The sequence below is a fragment of the Gambusia affinis genome, linkage group LG16, assembly GCF_019740435.1.
Source record: "Gambusia affinis linkage group LG16, SWU_Gaff_1.0, whole genome shotgun sequence".
NCBI lineage: Eukaryota > Metazoa > Chordata > Actinopteri > Cyprinodontiformes > Poeciliidae > Gambusia > Gambusia affinis.
This window is the reverse complement of record NC_057883.1, coordinates 24,344,982-24,369,917: the sequence shown is the minus strand read 5'-3', so window position 1 is coordinate 24,369,917 and position 24,936 is coordinate 24,344,982. Positions and strand designations below refer to the sequence as shown.

General features: G+C 40.4%; 1 protein-coding gene across 2 annotated transcripts in view; it reads left to right on the top strand.

The window, feature by feature from the left end:
• Window positions 1-5,579: 5,579 nt before the first annotated feature.
• Window positions 5,580-24,936, top strand: part of asap2a (ArfGAP with SH3 domain, ankyrin repeat and PH domain 2a) — a 38,882-nt gene continuing 19,525 nt past the window's right edge. For both annotated transcript variants that reach the window (XM_044141882.1, XM_044141881.1), the window contains exons 1-5: window positions 5,580-6,099; window positions 16,096-16,168; window positions 20,392-20,537; window positions 20,741-20,815; window positions 24,603-24,652. In XM_044141882.1, coding sequence (XP_043997817.1) covers window positions 5,974-6,099; window positions 16,096-16,168; window positions 20,392-20,537; window positions 20,741-20,815; window positions 24,603-24,652 — 470 coding nt within the window. In that variant the 5' untranslated portion in view covers window positions 5,580-5,973. The remainder of the gene's footprint in view (window positions 6,100-16,095; window positions 16,169-20,391; window positions 20,538-20,740; window positions 20,816-24,602; window positions 24,653-24,936) is intronic.

Below are 24,936 nucleotides of genomic sequence, written 5' to 3'. Positions count from 1 at the left end.
AACCACATTCAACTTGGAATACTCCAGCTGCATACCACCACAGGCCTGGATTGGGATGTGCTGAGCTCCAGGTTTCAACCAAAGACCTGGAACTGCTGGAGTCGCTGCCTGCTTTCACACTGGATTAAGATAAGATTTTGGATCCAAAGAAATACATGGCCATTGAATTGACAAAGACTTGACTGACTGACTTAAATTTCAAATACTGAACTAAAGAAAGGAACTGAACAATAAGGAATCTGGACTAAAAGAAAACACACTACCTGATAAGGGTGGACACTTTATGTTTAAAGACAAATGTTACAACAATGTACTGTTTAATTTTGTATTAAATAGTCTGTTAAATTTCTTTGACATTAAGGTTGTTTGTGCTTATTATCCTCTTTTTTTGAACTTAGCAAGAAGACTAATTGTGAAATCTAAATTTCTCAACTTACCCGTTAGTAAGTTACACAAATTGGTTACAGACTGATCTGCAAAATTGCACAGAGGGAGTCTGTGAAGTTAAATTTTAAAATTTTATCACAAACTTTTAGTTATAGACTTTAACTAGGCCATTCTAATTTGTGAATTTAGATTTTTTTGCAGCTCCCGACGGACTTTCTTCAAGGATTTTTCTGAGTTGAGCTTCATTAACCCGTCTGTGACCACAGCATGATGCTGCCAACATCCCAGTTCAATACAATCACAGCACAATAAAACCAAGAATGTAGAAAATAAAGGAGGCATGAAGGGAAAATTATCAACACGGCGGAGTGAGAGGGATCTGAACAGAGGAGTTCAGATCCCTCTCAGGTGTATTTACACTTGGGGAGAGTGATTACTGGAAGCACAATCAATAAAATAATGGCCTTTGAAATTATTTTATTGACCAAATCATTTGCTGATCAGATTAAATAAAATTGAATTGTTTTAATGCCAAACTGTTACAGATGGAAGCGGTCTAAGATCGGATTCTGTGTTAGTCTGCGTTGGAAATGTTTCTGCAGCGGCCGAGTTTGATGGCCCCTCCTTTAACGTTCCCAGAGGGATCCAGAGACCCTGAACATGCAGCTCTCTTCTTTACGTTGGGATTCTGGATCGTTATTCCGGCCCAGTTCATCCTCACTGAGCCGTTAGGAACAGGTCCAGCCTGGGGATTTGCACCATGACAGCAGCGCCTCACCTTGGGAACCAAACAGGCTGCTTTGGATTCATGGAGAGGCAGAGCTGCTGATTCATCCTCCACCATGAACGGGCTGATCATAATAATAATGTTTTATTTTTTTGGTGCAAAATTAACCCAAACAATTTTGAACGAACCCAGAGACTTAAAGAAAACAAAAAGCAGATTAAACACAGTCCAGTTTTTCACTTTATGTCATATTGCAACTGCAAATCTTCATAATTGAATATATTTTAAATAAGAAAATCCAGTCAGGAGCTTCAAAAGACCTGCGGTGGGTGGAGGTTCATAACTGCTGTTTACATTTTGAAAACCACCTAACATTTTTTTTTCCTCTTCACAACCCTGTTCGATTTTGTGTTGGTAATTTCATAAAATCCCAATTAAATACACAGAAAATTTTGAAAAGTTTAAGGTTATGAACACTTTCGTAGAAATATTTGTAAAAGACAAAAAAGAAACTGAAGAAAGGATTCTCTTAATTATGGGTCCGTTTGAAGTATCTATATGAACGTACAGCGCAGGGCATTCTGGGTAAATGCAATCAAAACAACATGCTAGGCTAGCGGGAGAATTGGCTCGTGGTTTTTAGCCAAAGACGAAAGAGAAATCTTCCAACTGCTAAAATTTGACTTTAATCCTTTTCTGTTTACGTTTAGTGAAGAAGGAAGTTGCGCTCAGTGTCTTTTTCAGAGGTTTTTATGTCGTTCCCTTCAGTGGTTCTTGGTGTAGCGCCCCCACAGGCCAGGAGGGGAACAGGTTGCTACTTTTGGGCTAAAATCGAACAGTTTATTGAACCACTAGGTTGTAGACAGAACATAAACACTAAGTTAAGGAACCTTAATCTAAATGTACAAACAAAAAAACAACATAAATGATCTCATTCAGGATATGAAAGAATTATTTCTCTCCCTCAGAGCAGAGAGGAGTTTATTCTCTCTGGTGGGGATGTGAATGTTAAATTTAGCATGTTGGGTGAAAGCAGCCATGAAGGAGAGTCAGGTTGGGGCAAAGTGACGAGCAGCCTGTCAGGATTTAATGAGGAACAGCGGATAAATCCAGAACCAATCCTGTGATGGCTCATAATTACTCTAAAAGCCACTCATTCCCAGCGATGGTGGGGAAGCAGCAGCTTTTCACCAAAAATAAAAAATGTGATGCTTTTATATTACAGACCAATTTTTATTGGATGTCGTTCATCTGTCACTCAAAGTTTTCTACATATTTGTAATAGAAACACAGCTAATAAATGGACGCTATCACTGACGCAAACCACAAAGAAGACGACGACAGGAAGTAGTTGAAGGATGTTTTCATATAAACAAAGTTATTCACGTCTGATTTTAATTGTGTTTCTTTTTAAATAGAAACATGGCAATTGTGAAATTGTGTGTTTTTGATTTTATGACAAAGTTTTTCATACATTCTTAATGAAAATGCAGGTAGAGTGGAGGTGGAAAGGTGTGATGGGTTGTCATCTGCACAACACTGATCATTACTGCTGAATTTATGAAATATCTGATCAAGAAGCAGGAGATAATATCTATACTCTGGAGGACTGCAGAGAGATTTGAAGATTTAATGGAAAAAAATAGAACAAAGAACACCAGAAACAAGCAAAAAATACAAGGATCATGACTGGGGGAACAGGATCCGACAAGATTTAACAAGAGGAACCAGTGAGGAGGGATGAGATTGAATCCAATAAATCACCTCTATCTCTAATCAATAAATCAGGCAAATTTTCTATCACATTTTAGGTGTGAGGGGAGAAACAGAAAGGAGTTCTGTTCACGCCTCATTAAAACGTCTTCCTAAACATTTGTCACGTTTCTTTAGTTGAATATTCTCAGCTCCTGCCAGCTTCCTGTCTGCAACCAGCTATTGTTTAAACTTGTCTTACAGCCTTTAATATACAAGATGAGTTTCCAGCATCACACCGTCTAATTAGGACCCAGTTGGGCTAAAAATATGTCTTTCGACAAACTGCAAATTATTTCAAACAAAGAAATAATTTGTTCTGAATTACACAAGATGTTATGAGCGGAAAGCCAAAGTTTTCCCACCTGTTGCACAACTATGATGTCATCCTGTGCATTTAGGGAAAAAGTGACTCCCACTCAGACATCTGTGCTGTTAGTTGCTTTGACATGTTCCTGCAGACTCCAAAATGGCAACCCAGAGAAACCGTGTTGGACATTTGAGGCTCACACCCTGCAGCCCTGAGCCATCGTATCTGTTTGCAGCTTTTGTTCTGTGTTGTTTAGCAAATTAGCTCTGATTTAGCAGGAAACAGATTCCCAAGCGGAGCGTTGATTAACATGGAGGTTTTCGGTTTCACTAAATCATCTGGAGATGTTAAAAAACACGGCAGCCGTGACCAAAGCGCCTCCAAACAACTGCATGCCTGTGCTGCTGCATGAGGCCGCATGCAGCCTGCATGCAAACAAAGTGTACATTGAGCCGCTGAATGAGGCTTCTGTTCTGTTCAGCCAGGCAGCTGACATCTTGTGCTTTTTTTCAAGCAGCTTGCAACAAAATTTGAGTTGTAAAACACTAATAAATGAAGGGTTTGCTTTCTGCATATCTTGTAATTTAGTTTGCAGTGATTTTCACCTCCTGCAGCAGAATTAGTTGGAGTTTGTTGCTGCTCTGTCTGGATGGCAGATGTCCACACACAGCCTGTTTATTCCTTTTCATGAGTTAGCTGAAGTCGCCTACAAGCCTGTTGGGGTCAGCCTGGGTCTTTGGCTCCTCATTTAGCAGCTTGCCAGGAGACGCTGCAGAGCTGAAAGAATGTGTGAGCGCTGCCCAGTTCCTGATCTGAGGGTTTAGCTTCGCCTGCTGCTGCTGATGAGGATCCACCGTTTGGTTCCTGTTGCTGTCCAGATCAGACATTAATAAGCCTCAAAACATCAGGTTTTAAATTGCAGGGATCTTAAAGCATTTTTAAAATGTGAAAGTTTTCTTTTTTTGGAAAAAAATTAACTTCTAAATATATTTATTCACAGTTAAATCAATGATTCGGCCACAATAGACTAATTACTGATGTGTTTCTGTAATGAATCTTACTTTGGTAATTTCATTTTAATTATAAAATACAAACAATATGAATTGAGCCCTGGATCATCTTAAATCTGCCTGATTCACCCATTTCCACCTTAACAAAGACGAGGCCATAGACTGCGCAGTCTCAGTGCTGCCTTTAAGGGCTGTTGGAAATGTCAAAATCAGTGAAAATACTTAGCAAATTTGTTTTTGTTTTAATTAACAGAGATTTTTTTTATATGCAACCCCGTTAGATTAGAGCTGTTTTTTATAGCATGAAGTTAATAAGAAACAAACGGCCTCTTTATATTTATTATAACTTCAGCAACTGCTACATCAAGGGTGTTCAAAGTGGGGCTCAGGGGCCATTTATGGTCCTTGATTGGATTTTTTTGCAGATCCCAGTCACAATTCAAGAATAAATTAGGACAAAGTTATGACTTTTAATTCAAACTCGTGGACTGTTTTAAGCTGTTTTATTAGAACCTGGCTGAGTGCAACAAGCGTTTTAAAAAGAGTTACAACATCATTCCCTTTCCTTTTGGGGTCAATAAAGTATTTTTGAATTGAATTGAAGATCTTGTTTTTAATGTTGCATATGAAAAAACTGTTTTCCTTCTGCAGAAAACTTGTGAACTAGATTAAACTGCATTTCTGTCACAAAACCAACCAGTTCATGTATATAAATCCAAATATCAGTTCAAATACGTCTCTGTAAGCTAAATAAAATCTGAGTCTGATGAGGCTCGTTTGACTCAGATTTAAAATACATTGTAAGGATAACTTTTAAGCAGTTGTTGAATATTCTTCTTGTAACCCCACATTTCAGTATAAAATGTATTTTTATTAGTTTGATGTAATATTCTAATAGTAACTGTTATATTTTCATTCAATGTTATCAGTAAATCATGATTAACACAAATAAGGTCTTGAAAACACTAGTCTGAGTGGAATTACTCTATATGATGCATTTCACTGTGTTATATAATAGCTTTTTCTTAAATAATACATTAATTTATTGAACATTACTATACTTTTGAGTATGAGTAGATTTATAACGTGCATCCAGTTGTTTTGAAAATCCATTATATTGCATGGTGAGGCTGAATTACGTCATTACAATTTATACAGATGTTAGTTATTTTCTTATAATTTGTAAAAAAAAAAAAACCCAACTGTATTATACTTTGATTTATTGCAATTAAGTTTTACAAAGTACAGAAAACGTTCAATTTTAGTATTTTTGAGTCAAGTCTGATAATTTCCGAACAGTACTGGAAAGCATCATTTTTCCTGAATTCTGATTGGCTCTCCGTTTTCAGTTGCTGCTTCCCATTGGCTGGTGTGGCTTCATTGAGCGACCTCCTCTACCTTTGTCACTTTGCGCTCCCGTTGAATCGCCAGCTTGTTGTTCCTCGGAGTCCGGCGGAGGACAGAAGAAGTTAGCTCACCCAGTCCGGATATCTGCCCCCGTTTTGGTCGCTTTTCTTTCCCCTCCGAGCTCCAAGGATGAGCCGGTGAACTGGATGGGGAAAGAGTAGCCTGCTGGTCGGCTGACCTATCACCCTGCGGCGCGGCGCGGAGCTTCAGTGTCGGGAACAAACAGCGGGGAAAGGACGTAAATAAGCCCGGAGATGGTTCATTTTCCGCGGGGACCTTCGGTGACTTTACTGCTGCTGACGGCGGTTTAAAATTAGATTTTTTTTAAAAAACTGAACTGACAGGAAGGAGGTTAGATTAAATCGCTTTGTGGATTAACAATGCCGGACCAAATTACAGTTTCAGAGTTTGTCGCGGAGACAAATGAAGATTATAAATCTCCTACCGCCTCTATTTTCACCACCAGGATGTCCCACTGCAGGAACACCGTGGCTGCTCTGGAGGAGGTGGGTGATCATGCTGCGGTTTTTATTTTTATAGCTAAAACAAAATACAGGATTTCAGTATTTTTTTTACTCCCATTTACTCGGCTACCGCCTAAATATCAGTGACTTAATTAGTAAATATAGTCCACCTGAGCAGGTAAGATGCTCATACTGACTTTGGAGGAGCAGCATAGATCCACTGCTAAGGTGTAAGAATCTGTTTTAGTAGTCTATAAAGCAAATAAGTTAGCATTTCCCCAAAATGCTATGTGGTAGAAGTTTCTCTAAAATGCTGAATGTTTAGGCTACATGCTTCAGTCACCAGAAGGTCAAAACGTGCAGAAAACACGGATGAAGAAAGCTACAAACTGAACAGAAACATGCTGCAATCACAGAAAAAAATGCTGACAATAGCAAAAGCAGGAAACGTAAAACGCTGCAGAGTCCTCCAGACCTTTAGGGGGAGTCTGGAATTGGTAATATTCCCTACCTACGTAAATGTGCTGCTGTTTTTTTATTTTAATAGTAATTAATTATAACTCACCTTTTCTTTCTTTCTCAAACTCTTTGTAAAATCCCGACTTCTGGTCTTGTCCTATACGGTTTGGTTCTCGACTCCCCCTAGTGGTCTGGATGACTTTTGTTTAGTTTGCATCACATTTGGTCCATTTTGTTCTTTTGCGTCCAGCTCTGGTTGTTGCATTTGTTTTATTGGTTGCGTCATTTTTTTGTTTTCTGTTGCGTTTTGTCTTTGTGTGTATTGAAGTTTGAATACTTTATGTGTTTGTAGTGTATTTTCTGCACCTGTAACAGCCAACGCTGCCGCATGGTATGTGAATAACCCCACATACCATGCGACAGCATTATGTTGCCACATGGTATATGGCATCGTAGTGGCAGCATAATGCTGTGGGGATCCTTACAGATAGTGCTGGAATAAACCAGTTAGAGGATGCAGTAAACTGCACTGGGCTGGAGGATAACCGACAGAAACTTGCAGCCAGAAATAAAAAGGATAGTTTAGATCAGAGGTCTTCAACATGGGGGTTGCAAACCCTAGAAGGGTCGTGGATGTACGCTGGAGGGGTCATGAGATTTTTGAATATACTTTTTTTTAAATTTAAAGTTATACTTTAACATGAATCCAACATGTAATAAAATGTATTTCACTCAAAAATTCACATTCAGCAAGCAAAAAATCTGTTATGTTAAAATTCTACATTCACGTTAGTACGTGTGCTTGTTTTAGAAAATAGAAAACATTAAAGAATATATGTATTATTTATGTTTAATGCTGCCTCTTGCTGCTCTGTCATAAGCCTCCTTTGAGGTTTTTGGTTGTTTGGAGCCAAATTGTGACAAAGTTTCTCATCTGACTCGCATTATATTCGTTATTATTCAGAGACGGAGGCTCATCTTCAGCTCCCCTTCAGAGCCACACTCTTTAGCTTCTGGTCTTAGAGGAGCGTTTTGTGTTGAAACTGGCGGTTCATCAGGAGGAAGGACACTTCCGCTTCGGCCCCCTCCCTGCAGTTTCCCTACTTTGTGTACGGTGCGGCGCAGCCTCGCCCTGCTGCTCGGTAAAAATAGATTTTCCCACATGAGCGTCTCCCTGTGTTAGTGTGTCCCTGCTGCGCTGATTAGGGAGGATGCTGGAGCAGGAATGATGCAGGAAAAGAACAGTTTTTTCATTTCAACCTGATCCGCCGCACCTTTCAGAGGTTGTGGTTTTATTTTGACGCCTTTGTTTGATGATGCAGGCAGATTTACACCTGCTCACCGCGGCAGGTGTCTGTGTAAAACCGGCAGGAGGAATGTGTGTTTTTCCACTTATGAGTGAGGACATGACGCCCTTTGAGCAGCAGGCCAGCAGTAATTGGCGGCTGCGCGGCTGAATTGTTGGGTGGTGAATCTAATTCAGCAGCTTTGTTTTGGCGCTGCAGAGCTGCTGCTGTTCCTCAGCCTCAGGCAGCACAAGGCTCCATTGTTGGCACTGCAAACTTTGCTCTCTGACTAATTAACCAGCGCAGCCGACGGGAACACTTCCGCTTATTGTTAACGTCGTCAATACTCGGTTAATCCCAAACAAAGTGCATAACGTTGCTGTTTTTACTCGCAGATTCAGAGTTTCATGGATTCTGCTGTCTGGCAGCGTGAGGCGTTCAGGAACCGTCTGTTTAAATCTGACAACAAAGACTCCACACACGGCTGGACAATAAATCAATAACAGTATCTATTGGATAATACAATACATCTGATAGAATATTAAATAATGTCTCTGAAATCTGATCCAGAACCGCACTGCATTCTGGGAGATGTAGGCAGAGGAAAGGCGTTAGCCTCATGGCTAGCTAGCATTTTTCAAATCGTTTATCATTTATTGTGAATTTTTTTTATCATAATGAGAGTTTTGATTTGTTATAACAATTATAGTTTCTGTATCATTTCGCAGCATGAGTTGCATTTTAACCCGTTGAGATGTTTATATTTGTGAAGGAAGTCGTTTTCGATCGCCGGTGGTCTCAGTTTAAAAATGTTTAATCAGATTCAACGAGGTGCGAATCTGATAATCTGTCCTTCCAGATGGTGAGTTTGGGACAAATCTGCTACTTAATCCCGGTACCAAAGAGAACGGAGCCAGAACCAGAGAGGAGCGCTGCTTCTGGCTCAAGTCCCAATAAAACGGGATGATTATTGATTTATCCGCCAATAGGAAGAGTGTGACAAAACGATAAGACGTATGTTTGGAAGAGTCGAAGTGAGGCTGTGAATCCTGGCCTTGTACTTTATTAATTTTTTTTTTTTTTTTATGTGTCCTGGCCCTTAAAGAGACTTTGTTGCTGATTGTCTGAGTCTCAACTGCTTTGTTTTGGCGCTGCAGAGCTTTCACAAGTGGAGCGTTACGACTGCGGAGAGCATTAAATAAAGCTTTTATTAACTTGTCATTAGTATTATATACACTGTTACTACATTTAGCAACGTTTCAGACAAATCAGGCTTTTTGAAGACCAGTAATCCGCCAGAAAACAGCAATCGGTTCACTGCCAGTCCAGAGGTTTCTCTAGGAAAGGAGACTTTGTTTATTGTTCAACTTGTTGGTTTGGTTCTTGTTTCCAAAGTTCATTAATATAAATCACTAAAATGATTGTAATCTTCTCTCCTGGTGTTGGTTTTCCGTGTTAATGGGTTTTCCAGACAGCCTTTGAATGCATCGCCTCCAGGCCTTAATGGCTGTGCAGCCATTCTGCTCGAAACTTAAATGCATCGCTTAATTAGGCTGGTAGTTTTAAAGGGGCTGCTATCGCTCAGGCACTGTTTGTGCCAGAACCACAGCCATAAAAACCAGTTTATCCAGTAAGAGGATATGGAGCTTTGTGTCAGGACGCCCCCGCCCCTTTGTGCCGACTTTCTTCTGCTCGCGCTCAGAAATAAGAGCTTCTGGATCTCGTTTCTGGCTTCAGACCTTTTCAAAGCTGGAGCTTGTGGTGATAAACTTGTTGCAACCTGTAAGGTCACCAGACACACTTTATGATTTCTTCTCAGAAACACAGAATTAGTCTTCATATTTGGAAAAATAACATGTTTACGTCTTTATTTCAGTCTCTAATCAGTGCAATTCAAAGATTTTGTGCTGTACTTTCAAAATAACAACAAATTTTCAGATGACTCGGCTAATTTCCCTCCATCTAACGGAGAAAGTTTTCCACGGTATAAAGATTTGCCTCCTGCATGACAAAAATAGGAAAACCAATCAATGATCAATCAGATAAAATCTCATTGGCTTGTTTGGTTGAGTTCAGAACCAGTTTGGGGCCCAAAAACCACCGATTAATGTGAAATGCAGACTTTAAAAAAATAAACGTGTGTCATCGGCGTAAAGATGGAGTGATGCATCATCAATGCACTGAAAAAACACTGGAGCATTTTTTCAAAAAAAAAAAAAGCTATTTTAACAGTGAAGTTTTGTATTTATTGAACATTTAAAACTAAAATGGAGAACATAGAGCCATCGCCTGCATGACAAATATAATATTTAATATTGTTATATTTAGAAATGAAAACTCCAGTTATCATAGGATGTGAACTAAGACTGAGCTGGAAATCAGGAGAAATCATGATGTAGAAGTTTGAGAGTTGATTTCTGGACGGGATGTTTAAGCCTGAGCTGAAGGTGAACATGAAGCCGAATTGGTGTGTGTGTGTGAAGCGGGAGGCGGTGAACGACTCCGACCGACGACTCTGCTGCTGCAGAGTATTCCTGGTTATTCCTGGTTATTCCTGGTTGCTGGTTTGATGGCTGCAGCTTCAGTCAGGTTCCTCCTCCATCCTCTGGTCTCAGACCAGCAGAGGTTTTATCACCATGCTCCAACTGGAAACTTACCATCTGTTGAAACAAGATGAAATCTGATTTAATGTCCATCCAACCAGTGACTGCCACTGAACCGGTTCTTCTGGCAGGACGTTTGCTCTCCTCTCATAATGTTTGTCGTATTTGAAGTGCAGTGATTCATAGTCCGATGTGTTGAGGGCCTGAGGAGGCCTCCCAGGTGTGGTTGTGTTGGTTCAGTCTGGTTCTCTGAAGGCTGTGGCCGGGTCAGGAAGAGCAGCGGCTCGGTGTGGAGCAAAGGCCCTGAGGAAAGTTTTAACAAGCATTCAGACAGCAGGATTATCGGTGCAGAGACCATCCTCCTCCAACAGCCTCACAGAGGGATCAATGACCACATGGCCACATTGGCCCAAACCACCGACTGAGCGGCTTAATGCCTCTGATAATTGAAGTCGGATTAATGACAGGATCTTCTCTCCTGTCACTGTTTGCTGTAGGAGAAGTTTCTGTTTACATCAATATTGTGTATTAATTCAACAGGAGTTTCTTTAAAGGACTGCTAGTGATAAACAAGACCAATGGATCCACCTCCTAAAAAGTTTGGACCCCAATACAGAGCTTAGAGGAACACCTTTTAGGAATTTAGGAACCTGTTTAGGATTGTTTACATTCCTACCAGAAAATCTGTTGCTTTAATCCATTTCCAGTCCATTTGCCTTTAAAGTCCAGTTCGGTTGGTGATCTGTGAATGCCAATCGAACTCTGGTCCAATTTAAAACCTCGGTTTGGTTGAAGTGAACTCTGGTTCAGCATATGTGAATGCCCAGCTGCTCCAAAAGCAGGAAGTGGACTACAGCACAAGGCATTCTGGGTAAACACAAACACATTAGCCTAGCATTAGCAGCAGAAATGTCTCCTGGTCTTCAGCCAAAGACTAAAGAGAAATCCTCCAACACTAAAATCTGACGCCTCCATCTTGTTTCCATCTGGTGAAGAAGGAAGTTGCTCTCAGTGTCTTCAGAGGTTTTTGTGTGGTTTCCTTCAGTGGTTGTTGGTGCAGCGCCCCCACAGGCCAGGAGGGGAACAGGCTGGTTTGACTCAGAACCACAGCAGCTGGAGGTGGAGCAGATGGTGGAGTTCTGGGTCCAATAGAACCGGGTCGACCGGATCATCAGGAGGGAAAACGGCTCACAGGGGAACTCTCCTTCAGTTTGATCAAATCTTTTCCTGGCCTGAACTGATTTCCGTTTGTGGTCAGTGTCGTCTTCAGAGGTTTTTGTGTCGTTTCCTTCAGTGGTGTCGTCACACCTGCCTTTCTATTACCAGGCATTCCTGTGGATCTGTCGGGGTTAAAGGTCATGGTAGCATCTTAATCCATTTGCACCATCAGGACGTTTTTATATTGTTGACGCCAGTTGATAACCTTACGCTGATTCTGTTGTACGTTGGAGTATTGTCGTCTACGACAGTCCAGCCGAGAGGACAAACCCCTCAGAGGTCAAAGGTTGAACAGTGGAGTCATTGGGGGAAGATGAACACATAAAGCTCATCCGTCACTGTCCCTCCGGTCCAGATGATCAGAGACGACTCGTGTTGAGGTCTTTTGTTGCCCGGCGGGCCGGCCCTCTTCGTTAACGATCTCCTGCTCTGATTTGTAGTCTGCGTCGCTCCGTTTGGGTTTTCAGCTGTGCTGTCCAGCTGTCACTCTCACTCAGAGGAGACACTCAGCCCACATGTCAGAAACTGCTGAGAGGCTCTCAGGGGATTCGGATCTGCTGGCTTCTGAGTCCAAAAGGTCAGGTTCATCATACTTCAATTTAGAGGTGCAACAACGAGGCACATGAGAAGGTTCTGGCCATAAATGACAAAAAAAAATCTTACAGCCACTGTTCAAAGCTCACAGTTCAATCTAAAGAAAAAAAGTCCAAGTTATCACTTTCATATGAGGCTGTATTAGTGCCATTATAGATATTTTTTTAATAAGTTGTAAATTTCCACCAAAGTACTCAAAAAGTTTGGAGAGAAAAACTTGGAAATTTCTGAGCTTGAAATTGTTTGGAAAAAAAATCAGGATTAAAAAAAATTGAATACTTCTGAGCTTGAAAAGTCAAAAATCTGCTAGAAAAAAAAAGTGAAATTTTGAGACAAATGCCACAAAATTTCAAAGGTAAAAATTTTGACAAAAATTGATAATAAATAATCTTAAACAGCTAAAAAAATATAGCCAGTTTCAAATACACATAATGTGTTTTACATAAAAAAGGAATTAAAAAAATCCAAAGCTCAGTTTGACATCAACACTCTTTAGTGTGGACGTCGTTACTGCAGGAAGACACTTTCTATGTTTCAGTGCTTCGCTCGTCACTCTGGGAGGAAAATGTGAATGGAACGGGTCACATTTAGCAGAGATGAAAATAAAACGCAGCACTGCTTCCATTAATGAGCTGCATGCATGGTGACGCTATCAGATTCCTTCAGCCAGAACAAACACAATGCAGCGTTTTGCTTCAGTATTGGGTATAAAGTCTGTTCCTGTAACACTGAATCAGTCTCTCTAGTGCAGATTCTTCCAAATTTAGGCCTTTAGTTGTTTCCATAGCAGGAAGCCTTCATCAAAAGAAAACGTTTCCACTCCAGGCACGTCAGGTTTGATCTTCAGAGACCCTTTGAGAGCCTTCATGTTGCCTCAGTTCTGTGAAGCGACTTGATTCATGTCAGTTGAAGCTTTTTGAGCTGCTCAGTGGAGATCAGAGAGGCTTTTATGAAATGCAGACCCGTTTTAGTGCCTCTAAAGTTTAGCCTCAATCACATCGACGTGTGCATCTTTCATCGGGGGATTTCTACACAGTTGGCTGCAGAAACGCCATGCTGAATTTTTAGCGTCATTTTGTTGGTTTTCTTCTCCAAAAGCTGCAACCCTCATTTTAAAACTAGATTTTTTTTCAGCCTCTAGTTGGTTTGTAAGTTTTATTAAAAGCGTCAAAACGTAGGCAGACTTTAACAGGTTTTACATCAGGGCCCTGCGGTCTCCTTTACTTCTTGTTCTTCTGCAGAGCCGTGTTAAATGTTCTTCATAGAAACATCTTTCCAGGAACTTTGGAGGACAGAATCCTGCTGATCGACGGCGGTTTTACCAGCCTGTAAACTTTTAACAGGGCTCAGCAGTAAACATGGAGGTGGCTTCCTCTGACAGTTGATGTTGTCGCCTTATGCGACTCCTGGCAGCTGCTAGCCAACACTTTGGTCTGGATGCCGTGTAGCAGTGGCAGGAACATATCTGTTTATAGCAGAGCTAATTGTTAGCTTAGTGTGTAGCATATTTCCTAACTTTCAAAGCGTTTAGCACTATTGCCGACCTCTAAATTAAATTTTCCAGATAAATTCTAAGCGCTAATTAATTGGCTGTTTAATAAACTTTCAGTTGAATAAAGTTTTGCATCTGTGTTGAAGCTTCAGTTAAGATTTCATGTAGTTAAACGTTTACATTAATGCTCTTATTTTGAAGTGGATGAAGAACAGCAGTTCTGTTTCCTCTCCCCACATCCTCACTTATTTTTTTCCCCAATTACTTTTTTTCAAACAAAGAAAAATTCAGGAGCAAAATAAAACATGAACAGCAAAGAACAGGATATAAACAGAAATACATTTTCTAATCTATGACATTTCAATCATGTTAAATTTATACATGAGTTTGAATTAAATACTTTGAATTGAAGTTAGCAATTTTTGCATTAGCTTCCACTAAATACTGTGTTGGTGTGGCTCATTAGCGTTAGCATAACAAATGTATTTTATTAGCAGTTAGTACAAATAACTTTATAGTTAAAACTGCCCAGCACAGATTTTTCTTTGAAAACACAAACTGAAACCTGAACTGAATTGATTCAGAAGAAAAGGCCGAAGTTTCTAGACCTTCTTTACTTTTGGACTCCTGTCTTCTGTCTTCTGTCAGCCTGATGTGTTTCCATCCAGGCTGCTGGAGGAAAAACTGCAAACTCGGCCTCTGCTGGCCACCTTCTGTCCAAATATTGACTTTTCACACTCGGCACAGAGAAAAGTTGTGAATGAACGTCTTGAGAGCGCCGACCCAGATGCATTGGTCAGCACTCCAGGCATCAAAGCCTAAAATAAATGAATTTTAATGGCTGCTGCATAAAAATGGCCGCTTTTAATTTATACAAATATCAGGAAAAACAGCAAAGTTAAATGAGTTTCCATTACAACAGTCAGTCTGTCTTCATGCTGATTGACTGTTAGGGAAACATAAAGAAAAATCATTTTCTGGTCACAAACGAACATCTAGAGACGATGCTTTTGTTCCAGTCTGTTATTAAGACGTGTTTTCTATCTGCTTAATGTTAAATATTTGACATATTTTCAGTGAGTCAGACTCAAGGTTCACCTCCCTATGACGGAGAATTGGACCCAGACTGAAAAGATTACAGTACAAGAATAAAGTCGTAATATTACCCAAAGAAATCGGTGAATTATTGTTGTATCATTATGACTTGCTGTACGATTTTACTCTGGTATTTCTACATCAAAAGGCATGAAGCCTTTCTGTTCAAAGCTTTTAAATATTTAATGCTCTGTGTTTATCATCCAGTCTAAAAAATACATTTATTTATTACGCAGCATCTGGTCTCCTAGTACAACATATGGCCCAACATCCCACATGAGTCTGACTGTAAGTAAATCTGACGAGTTCACGCCGACTGTCTGCTGCCGCCACAGCAATCTGTCGCAGGGGAGCTTACAAGGTGAGCCAAGGTCGCTGCAGATGAAGGGACCAGACAGAACCGGCCCGTCTGCAGTGACGCCGCAGACAGAACCGGGCCTGGTTCTGCTTGGGTATTGGAAACGGCCGTGTGTGTGCTGGCCGGCGATGAGTCTCCTCCGGCGCAGACCTGCTGTCGTCAGCAGATAGTTAGCCGGTGAGAACAATGGAGCGGCTTCAGTGCCCCAGGAATGTGTTTCTTCCTCAGCGTCTGCAGAAAGAGGCTGTGAAGACAAACAGGCCTGGTGGCTCAGTGTCAACATTACTCTGCAAATTAGTTCCTGCTTTACTTAAGTTGTTTTAAGAGTACTATTAAAATCAGCCTGGCTCAGTATTGTTCTGTTATTTCAAGTTTTGTTTTAAGGTTTTATAGTTGGTGTTTAGATATTGTTAATGATCCACTGATCAATTTGAGTGATGTTTAGTATTTAGACGATGGTTCATATCCTGTCTGGAAACAAGTTTTAAATAAATTTTCTCCAACTATTATTTTAGTTTATTGACATTTATAAGTTAAAAAGTGAAAATAAAAACTGAAATCCAGAGAAAAACTCCTGAATGTTCAAATGTATAATAAACATAAAGACTGTAGAGAAGGATGGGCAGAGAGTGACTGACATTTCAGGATATGTGTGGCTGTCTGTGGTTGGTTCATCCATCCATCATCCAACTAACCCTACAAATCCATCCAACATCCCATAAAAACAGTGAAACATGGTGCTGGCAGCATCATGCTGTGGGGAAGTTGATAGGAGCTAAAAACAAAACTCGCTCTCCTTCCAGTCTGACTGAGGTGATGTGCAGCTCAAATAATGTTTATTTTGGTTGTAATGTGACATCATAGCAGGAAAAACCCAGCAGCTGATGACCTTTGACCCCCACTGAGTTCCTGTCTGTGCCTGTGTGTGTTCAGGCTCTGGATGTGGACCGCAGCGTTCTCTACAAAATGAAGAAGTCGGTGAAGGCCATCTACTCGTCCGGCCTGGGTGAGTCATCATGGCGATTCTCACTTCCTCCAGACGCAGACCGACCCGCTTCAGGGATTCAAACCCGAAACCTCAAAGACGGGTCGCTGCAGCGTCAGAACTTTCCTTCCGAGAGAGAGAGAGTGTGTGTGTGTGTGTGTGTGTGGGTGTGGGAGGGTGTGTGTTTGTTCTGGTCTCTCCCTCTGCAGGGTTCTGTTAGAAAACCCAAACAATTTGCTGAGCGGGTTTGTTTTTTCTGAACAGAGCGCGCTCAGTTCAGGCCACCGGGCCGGCAGTTTGATTCAGAGTCTGAATGAACAGTTGAGGGTTGGGGGGGCGTCATGGCAACCATGTTTGAAGGCGGCCATGTTCTCTCTTCACTGTACCTTTCAGGTTGAGTTGATGATCGCCGGGGAATCAGTGCTATCAGTGTTGATGGTCGAAAATGTGAAAAGTTTTCACTCCAACTGAGATCGTCTGGTAGAAACTGTCATGGCTGACAAAGCTGCTACTGGCCTGTTTCCAGTAGCATCAGAATATCCCAGTTCATCCTCTAAACTAACAGTAGAGAGATGTGTTGCCATGGCTGAAAAACGCATCACAATATCAGCATTTTATAGAATTATTATTTGTTTTTTGTCCCAAATATCTGAAATATTGGCAGACTGGTGGCCTGACCTTTCCTGTTTTATCCACAGATTTTACTGTTTTTAATTTTAAGCAGCTATGAGCCACAGCTGCAAAACCTGAAACTGCTGCTGCGCAACTTACTGACCAGTTTGTTGCTAGGTAACCAAAGAGTGAGTGAGTGAGTTGCTAGGCAACAACTTGCATTATCATGTCATTATCAAAATATTAGTTGAAAATGGTATTAAAGCAACAGTATTATCGTTTATTGCCCAGTATGATTTGATATTGAATAAAGTAATTAGGAATCATGTTCAGATCTTTGTATTGTAAAGATGGTTCATGTTTTCATGCGGTGCGGCTGAAACGCCGAGACGAGATGAAACCAGCCGATAAAATCGAAGTTCCTCCAAACAGAAACTGTCGTTTGGTTCTTTCAGTTTGACTTGCTGACGTGGATAATGACTGAGATTAATGCTGGAATGCAGCTGCTTGTGTCAGAGTGAAATTATTTCAGGAACGGAGAAGCTTTTCTGTTTAAGTAGTCATAAATCTCAACACAGGTCAATTTGGTTACACGTTGGCCTGCAATGATTTCATAAAATAATGTTTCTGTACGTTTTGCTGATGAAATTAAACTCAGTTGATGTTCGTAGCCCTTCTCAGATTTATGGGCAGCAACAGTTGCGTCTTTAAAGTCGTCGCTGACGTATTTCTGTGTTGAACTGCTTTTAAAAAGATTCAGAAAGATTTAATTATTGGATGTTTTTCCACCTCAAGCTGGGCGATATGGACTTAAAGTTTAGTACAATATTTTGTAGTACCGCTGTAATATGCAAAAAGTGAAAGTAAGAATAATTTATTACATGTTTTTTGGTGATGAGGTGACTGTTGCTCTGTGTCACAGCAATTATAGTCCCACAAACACAAACACTGCTCCTGAAAAACATTCCCATTTGTAACGCGCTTTTTTGGGGACACCAGTCACAGAAAGAAGTTTGATTTGTTTCTTTAAACTGCACCTGGTAACTTTATTTTTAAATGTATTACCTACTGATGCTGTTGAACAAACAGTGGAGAAATAGTAAAAGTATCAATAATGACAATAAGGACATCTTTGGAGGGTTTTAAATATCGTTGATTGGAATTTATCGTGACAGTGATGAATCAAATTTCTTATTATAATAACAAATTTATCACATTAAGTGATAAATAATACGACACAACATTTCCACCAATGGACTCTTTGGGCTTCCGTAGTTCAGAGATTTCAGTCCATCTTATTTTGCCACTTGTATTTAATTGAACTTCAAAGTCAGGTGATTGAAATAAAAGTACGTTTCTTAAATAAAAACATTTGTAATTTCCTTTTTAGAAAAGAGAGGGAGGAAAAACATAAAATTCACTCGGCTGTATTTCCAAAACCTAAAGATGAATAAAACACTGAAAGTGAACTTAATCTTTGCAGGATTTGACAGATAGAAACTTTATTCATGTTGTTTCTAAACTCAATCTCTGGAAACAAAAAGAAAAACTCTCTGTTGCACAGAGGATACAAATAAAGACACTGGTGGGAGCCTGACTGTAAATCTGAAACCCAGCAGGAATATTTGACCTTTTCATGAGGAATAATTATACTAAGAATATTTCAGGTTGTAAAAATAACAATTCAAGAGTCTGCAGGAGCTGAGTCAGTGATGAAAGCTTCTTCTCAAGAGGAAGAGCAGCAGAACAAAAAGATAAAGATGCTTAAATACTCCTGAAAGATTGTTGATACTTTTCTGCAACAAAAAGTCAGAACTGTGTTTGAATTCACTTCTGGATAGCAAACAATGTAAACTTACCAACTCACAGAAATCAGAGTTTCCCTTTAAAAGCTTCTGGTGAAAATTAATTTTGCGTTTGCAGCTTTTCTAAGCTGCACACAAATAGCTGCAGACATTTAAGTCTTTTCTTGTTTCGCTCATCTCTGCAGAGAAACAGCGTTAATCTGAGCTCACACATTGTTCTGTATGCGTCAGGGAGGAAGCAGGAGCCGGCCTGTTGTCCCACGATTAACGCAGTTAAGAAGCTGCAAAACAAACGCTTGGGACGTTGGATAATCCTTTGCAGACGCCTCAAAAGCTCTGTTTTGTTTTTCTTTCTCCTTTGCTGCTATGCAAACTGATAAAATATAAGTTGTGTGTGCAGTAGAAACAGGATTGTTGTTTAGCAGAAGTTAGAGACAGAACATGGGAGCTCTGGGTAAAATTTCTGCAACAAACTTTACTGTCTATGATGACTCAAAAACCTCTTGATACCAAAAACCCTTTAATCCAAAGCACGAATCTCAGATTCAGGCTTACATTTTTAGGATATTTATCTATTTATCTAAACAAATGAAGAGAAAATACAACTGATTTTAGTAACAAACTTTCCTCCGAGCTTCCAGAATAAAACAGGAGTCTATTTGAATAAAATTATGGTTCATGACTCTGAAATTGATCAAGGCCTTTGGTCAATGTGTGGTTATTGGCTGGAGAGCAACGTTTGGACCCTTCCTGTCCGCCCACAAACCGCAAACGACCCCGGTGGGCAGCAGTTTGAACACGTCTGATTTAATGAGAAGTTTAAATTTAACTGAAGCTCCAGAAGAGTGAAAGGAAAAGACTCCAGGTTTCAGAAACCAGCTGTGCTTCTGCTGAACTCGGCCAGAACCTCGGGGACTGAACGGTGCGGGCAGCGGAGGCGCCGCTAGCGGAAACGTTGCTTAGCTAATCCAAAACTAGCGATGAAGATTAGTTCCTCCAAATTCAATTCAGAAATGCTACACGTTGTTTAGCAAAAGCTAAACCAACATGATATCTAGTGAAAGCTAACTCTAATACGCTATATCAACACAGTATTTAGCAGAAGCTAAAGCTAAAGTACCACACCAACACGGCATTTATCTGGAGCTAATGCTAGATGCTCCACTAGCATGGTAATTAAAGGAGGCTAACGCTAAAACATTACACCAACATGGTCTTAATTCGGAGCATTAGCTCCAGGTTGCTATTTAGCGGACAGTAACATTAAAGCGCCGCAGCAATACAGTGTTTGGTGGAAACATATAAACATTGACTTCAATTCAGATGAAATCTGCTGTTGAAGACTACAACCCTTCAGCAATAATTTAATTTTGACATAAATAAATTATTTTTAATGAATTAAATATTATATTCTGCTCTTAGGTATTGTATTTTTATCAATATCTTGTTCTCTGTTCCTATGTGCTGCTTGTTTGAAATAGTTATTGGAATAAAAAGAACTTCAGGAAAGGAAATTGAACTGCTTCATTTTCAACCATTTCAAAATAAGAGCATAAATGTAAACGTCTAATAAAAAAAAAAAATTCCTGTCTATAACCAAAACTTAACCGATGTCAAACATTATTCAACTAAAAGTTTACAAAACAGAAAAGCAATTTATTGCTTTAATTTAAGGGAAGCTAAGTCCGCTAAATGTTTTCAAAGTTTGCAAAAATGTAGCTCCACTGCTAGCGGATTAGCCGTAGTTTGTCCACTGTACCTGTGGTGGATTATTGTGCAGTTTGATGACTGACCTTTGACCTGTTCCTGCATGCGTTTGTCTTCCAGCCCATGTGGAGAACGAGGAGCAGTACACTCAGGCGCTGGAGAAGTTTGGGGAAAACTGTGTGTGCCACGACGATCCCGACCTGGGCTCGGCCTTCCTCAAGTTCTCCGTCTTCACCAAGGAGCTGACGGCTCTCTTCAAAAACCTGGTGTGTGTGTGTGTGTGTGTGTGCTGACTAAAACATCTCAGGTCCAGCTGGATCCCAACACGTAAACCGTTCTCTCACAGAAATCCAGCCAAAGATTTGATCAGATTCTCATCTCTTCCTGAATTAAAACGAAAGTTTTACTGTTTTCAGTGGTTTGATTCCAGCAGTTGCTGTGTTTTAAAATTTCCTCCGTCTTCCTGCAGTTCCAGAACATGAACAACATCATCACCTTCCCCCTGGACAGCCTGCTGAAAGGAGACCTGAAGGGCGTCAAAGGGGTAAAGCTGCTGGTTACTGAAGGTCTTTATGAAACGTAGAACTTTATTCTAGAACCGCCCAGGTTCTGAAGAAACCAGAACGGGTTTGGAAATGAACCAGGAAGTGATGTCACACTTCTTCCTGTTGCTCCTTCAGGCTTTTGTTGTTGTTTTTCTGTTGTATCTTTTTCAAATAAATTATGAAATGAGGTTTTATCCTCGGCGTTCATGAAGTCTGAAACTCTGAACATTAAAAGTTTGGAGGTCAAGACGAGACAGGAAACTGGAAAACAATACGTAGGTTTCCTTTAGTTCAAAACAGCCGTCCAACCGTCTGTCCGTATTTAAAGTTCGGTTTCCATGGAAATATTGGTTGTTTTTTGCTCAGGAATCCTAATCTGTCCCATCAGGAACAAAAAGCCCAAATATGAATAATGATGCATTAGAAACTTTTAAGAAATGTGGGATTATGTTAAGTCATACATGAAAGTATTTACTTACGAAGAAAATAAACGTAACTTGGTAACTTGTGGATAACTCAACAGCTAAAACAATAGAAGTAAAAAGGAACCAAACGGTTTGAGAACTGGCGGCGCAGCTGAAGGATGTGAGGTTTATAACTGGATAAAATAACGTTAAAATAATCCAGACCTGTACAGAACTTGTCGGACCCGTCTGACAGTTTGGGGTGCCTGAGACGGAGATTAAGGTCCAGTAAGGAGCGATAATCTGAGCCAGACAGCCGAGTGTCCGGCAGTAATCCAATCACAGCTCGTTACCGTCTCTGACGGTCTGTGACCTTTCACCCCAGAGACACATGATTGGCTTTGGTTTCCACGAAGTTTGATGTGATTAAAGAAAGCGGTCTAACGAGCCGGTTGCCATGGATACACGTGTTGCCCTCATGACCTCGGCTGCTTTCCTCTCGCCCCGTGACTTTTTCCCGTCTGTCATTTCCTGTCTTTGTCTTCTTGTCTGTGTTTTAACTCCGCAGCTCTTTCCTTTCCCTGGAGTACGGCTCAGTTTCTGTAATTCTTCCCACTTATGTCTCATTACGCCTCAGATGATTCTTATTACCCGATCAGCACCCAATGAGCTGCTGGCTGCTTTATATTTGGAGACGCATCTCAAGAAATGAGCCAGGGGAAAAGAAGAAAACTCTGCCAGCCAGTAGTCGGTCAGTTATCCGGCCTCCTTTGGTCTGAGAAAGTGTCCAGACCTGCAGGACAGCATGATTAAGTGACTGTTAAAGTGGATGTTGTAAAACACTGAGGAAGTCTGCAGAGACAAATTAACTCAAGAACGAGACAAGGCAGCGCATTATGCAACCGTTACTCTTTTTGCTTCAGATTAAATTGATCTGTAATAAATATTAAAACCTTGCTGCCGAAGTTTGGACACTGGATATAAAGAAATATCCTTTTTATGGTGAAACCTTCAGATATGCTTTAGTTAATGTGGCTCAGATAAGAAAAAAATTAATTTGTCATTCTGCATTCACTGGACCTTGGAAATGGGAAGTTGCAGCCATTTACCATCAGCTATTAGGTACTAGTGGCTCTGAGATGCACAGAAGAACCTGCTAAGGGCAGATTTCTCATGAAGTCACTAAAAAATAAAACCCTTCTCCATCTTCTGCTTTCTGCTGGAAATCAGAAGGTTTTGGTGAAAAAAATGCTGAAAAGTAACCAGAACACGATGGTGGAAAGCTACAAACTTCGACTGCGTAGCAGGTGCACCGAAATCAAAACCAAGAGCAGCACCTCATGCTAATATTAGGTGACGTTAGCTTGCGCCATGAAACCACCAATTTACACTGAACACAGGTTGCTAACTTAATATTTAAAGCCAATATTGACCAAATCTTTGTGTAAGGGCTGGCTAAAGAATTTTGCTACAGAGGCAGATTGCTAACATTAGCTAGCTAGCTTTGCTAACGTTTCTTTATGCTTCTTTTCTAAGTGATGATCAAATTTTGACGCAGTCCACTGTTTTTGTCATGCATGTCGTTTTTGTAAATATACTCTTTCTGAATTTTTTTTGGTTAAATTGTGTTAAATTTAGTAGACATATTGTCCCACTCCTGAACCATCACTGCTCACTTTCTTGGAGCGCGAGCAACGGAGGGGCAGGGATGGGTGACTATCGGTAACAAAAACACGCAGGTAGCAGTGAGTTGCATTTTTTCTCTGTTTAGAATCAGTGCGTTTTACTCCCATTGAAAGCAGGGATGTTAAATAAATTGGACTTTATCCTGGTTACTTACAGAAGCTAATGCGAGGACAGGAAATGGAACTGCTGTGTAAATGGTCTTCCCCATTTCAAAATAAGAGCATGAATATGAACAAGTAAATTAGCCTCTTAGAATTTATCAAGACAAAATAATTAGCGGAAGTTACATCCGCTAAACATTTTCAGTATTAGCAAAATGCTAAACGGAAAGTTAGCTTAGCTATTTGCAGATTAGCTTAAGTGAAAATGAACATGTAGATGCTTCTCCAGACCCAAAATCACCCGTTTCTCAAACCTTACATTCAAATCCTGTAGAAAACCTGCAGACTGTGAGGACTGATGTTGATTTAATAGCTCTGAGGCGGCCAAGTTGACCCGTCCCACAGCGCTAACACACACATACACACACACACAGCTGTGTAGAAACATCTGGAAGGTTTACTGTGGATCGCTGTTCCTTCTCCATCCTGCAGTCACTGTCAGGAGGAAAGCCCTGGATGTCCTCTGCCCTGTTGGGAAGTTCTTTGCCCGGCACTCTCTGCCCTTTCCAGAAATATCTGTGTGGTATTTTTAGCCATTGTTGCCATTTTCCCCCTCTCTCTGGCTCTGACACTTCCTTCCGCTAAACCTTTCTCCTCTCTCAATCCCTCGCCGCCTCCCTTTCTTTCACCGTTTCCTTCTCAGCCCCGCTCTTTCACTGGGGGATCAGCTTTTGTCGTGTCTCTTTGTGCTCCTCTTGTTGAGTGGATGGGTGGGAGTGACACAGGAAGAGCCTGGATGCTAACAGGTTGAGGTCACCGGTCGCTCCACAGTTACAAACTCTCTCCTTAGAAAGCAGATCAAACATGAAAGATGAAAGTGGAGGCAGATAGTTTGCTGAATGAGGATTACTCTCCGATAAATCTTCATCAGCACTGAGGATGACTCAGAAAATACAGTTACAATTTTTTGTTTTCAGGATATTTTATTGTGAAGTGGTGAAGCCATCGTTACTGCAGAGTACCTCCAGCTGGATGCTGAAATCTTGCTCCAGATTCTCTGTTGGATTTAGATCTGGACTTTGACTAAGCCATTCTGACACATGACTGGGTGTTAATAAGTAATTAATTACATCATTTTAACTCGTTAAAAATGTAACCCAGTTGTTTGATTCTAATTAAAGTGTCCAAATTGTTTTAGCTATTCAAGCCTAAAATAGCATCTCAATGCTAAACACGTAGCCAATGCTAATGTTAGCATCCACAGTTCACCATCAATGATCAGGACTTCCTGAAATTTGAAAGATAAACTTTTCTCCAATTTGATGATTAAATAACTTAAATAAGATTAAAACTGAGCTCATTTGTTTCTGACTTCAATAATTTAGCAGCCAAAATTATTTTGATAATGTAAATTATTTTGTGGACTAAAATACGATGCAGTTAATTTGACTAAAATGTCTGATTGAATCCCAGCACTAATTTGCATATAAAACAATTAAACAGCTTCTACTTTTATCTCCTACTTCAGTATTTTGTGCTGTTTGGTGTTATTTACATCCGTTGAATTGTCTTTTATTTCCTGTTTCGTTTTGCAGGATCTGAAAAAGCCTTTCGACAAAGCCTGGAAGGACTACGAAACCAAAGTGTAAGAAAATCCATTTTTATGCGTCTAAGTAAGGGGCATCTTAATTTCCTTATTAATAAACTAACTATAGCTGTAACAATGTAAGTACATTTATGTAGTTTATATAAATATGTTTTGCCATTCTGAATGTCTGTCTCAACACGTCGTTGTTGCCGCGTGGAGAAACCAGGAGTATTTATGGCACTTTTATGTGTTTTGCAAGCAGCAAAGGACATTCTTTACTGAGAGGGTAACCCGTCTTCCTGTGATGCAGCTCGGCTTTGTGCTGACACAGAGGACATGGT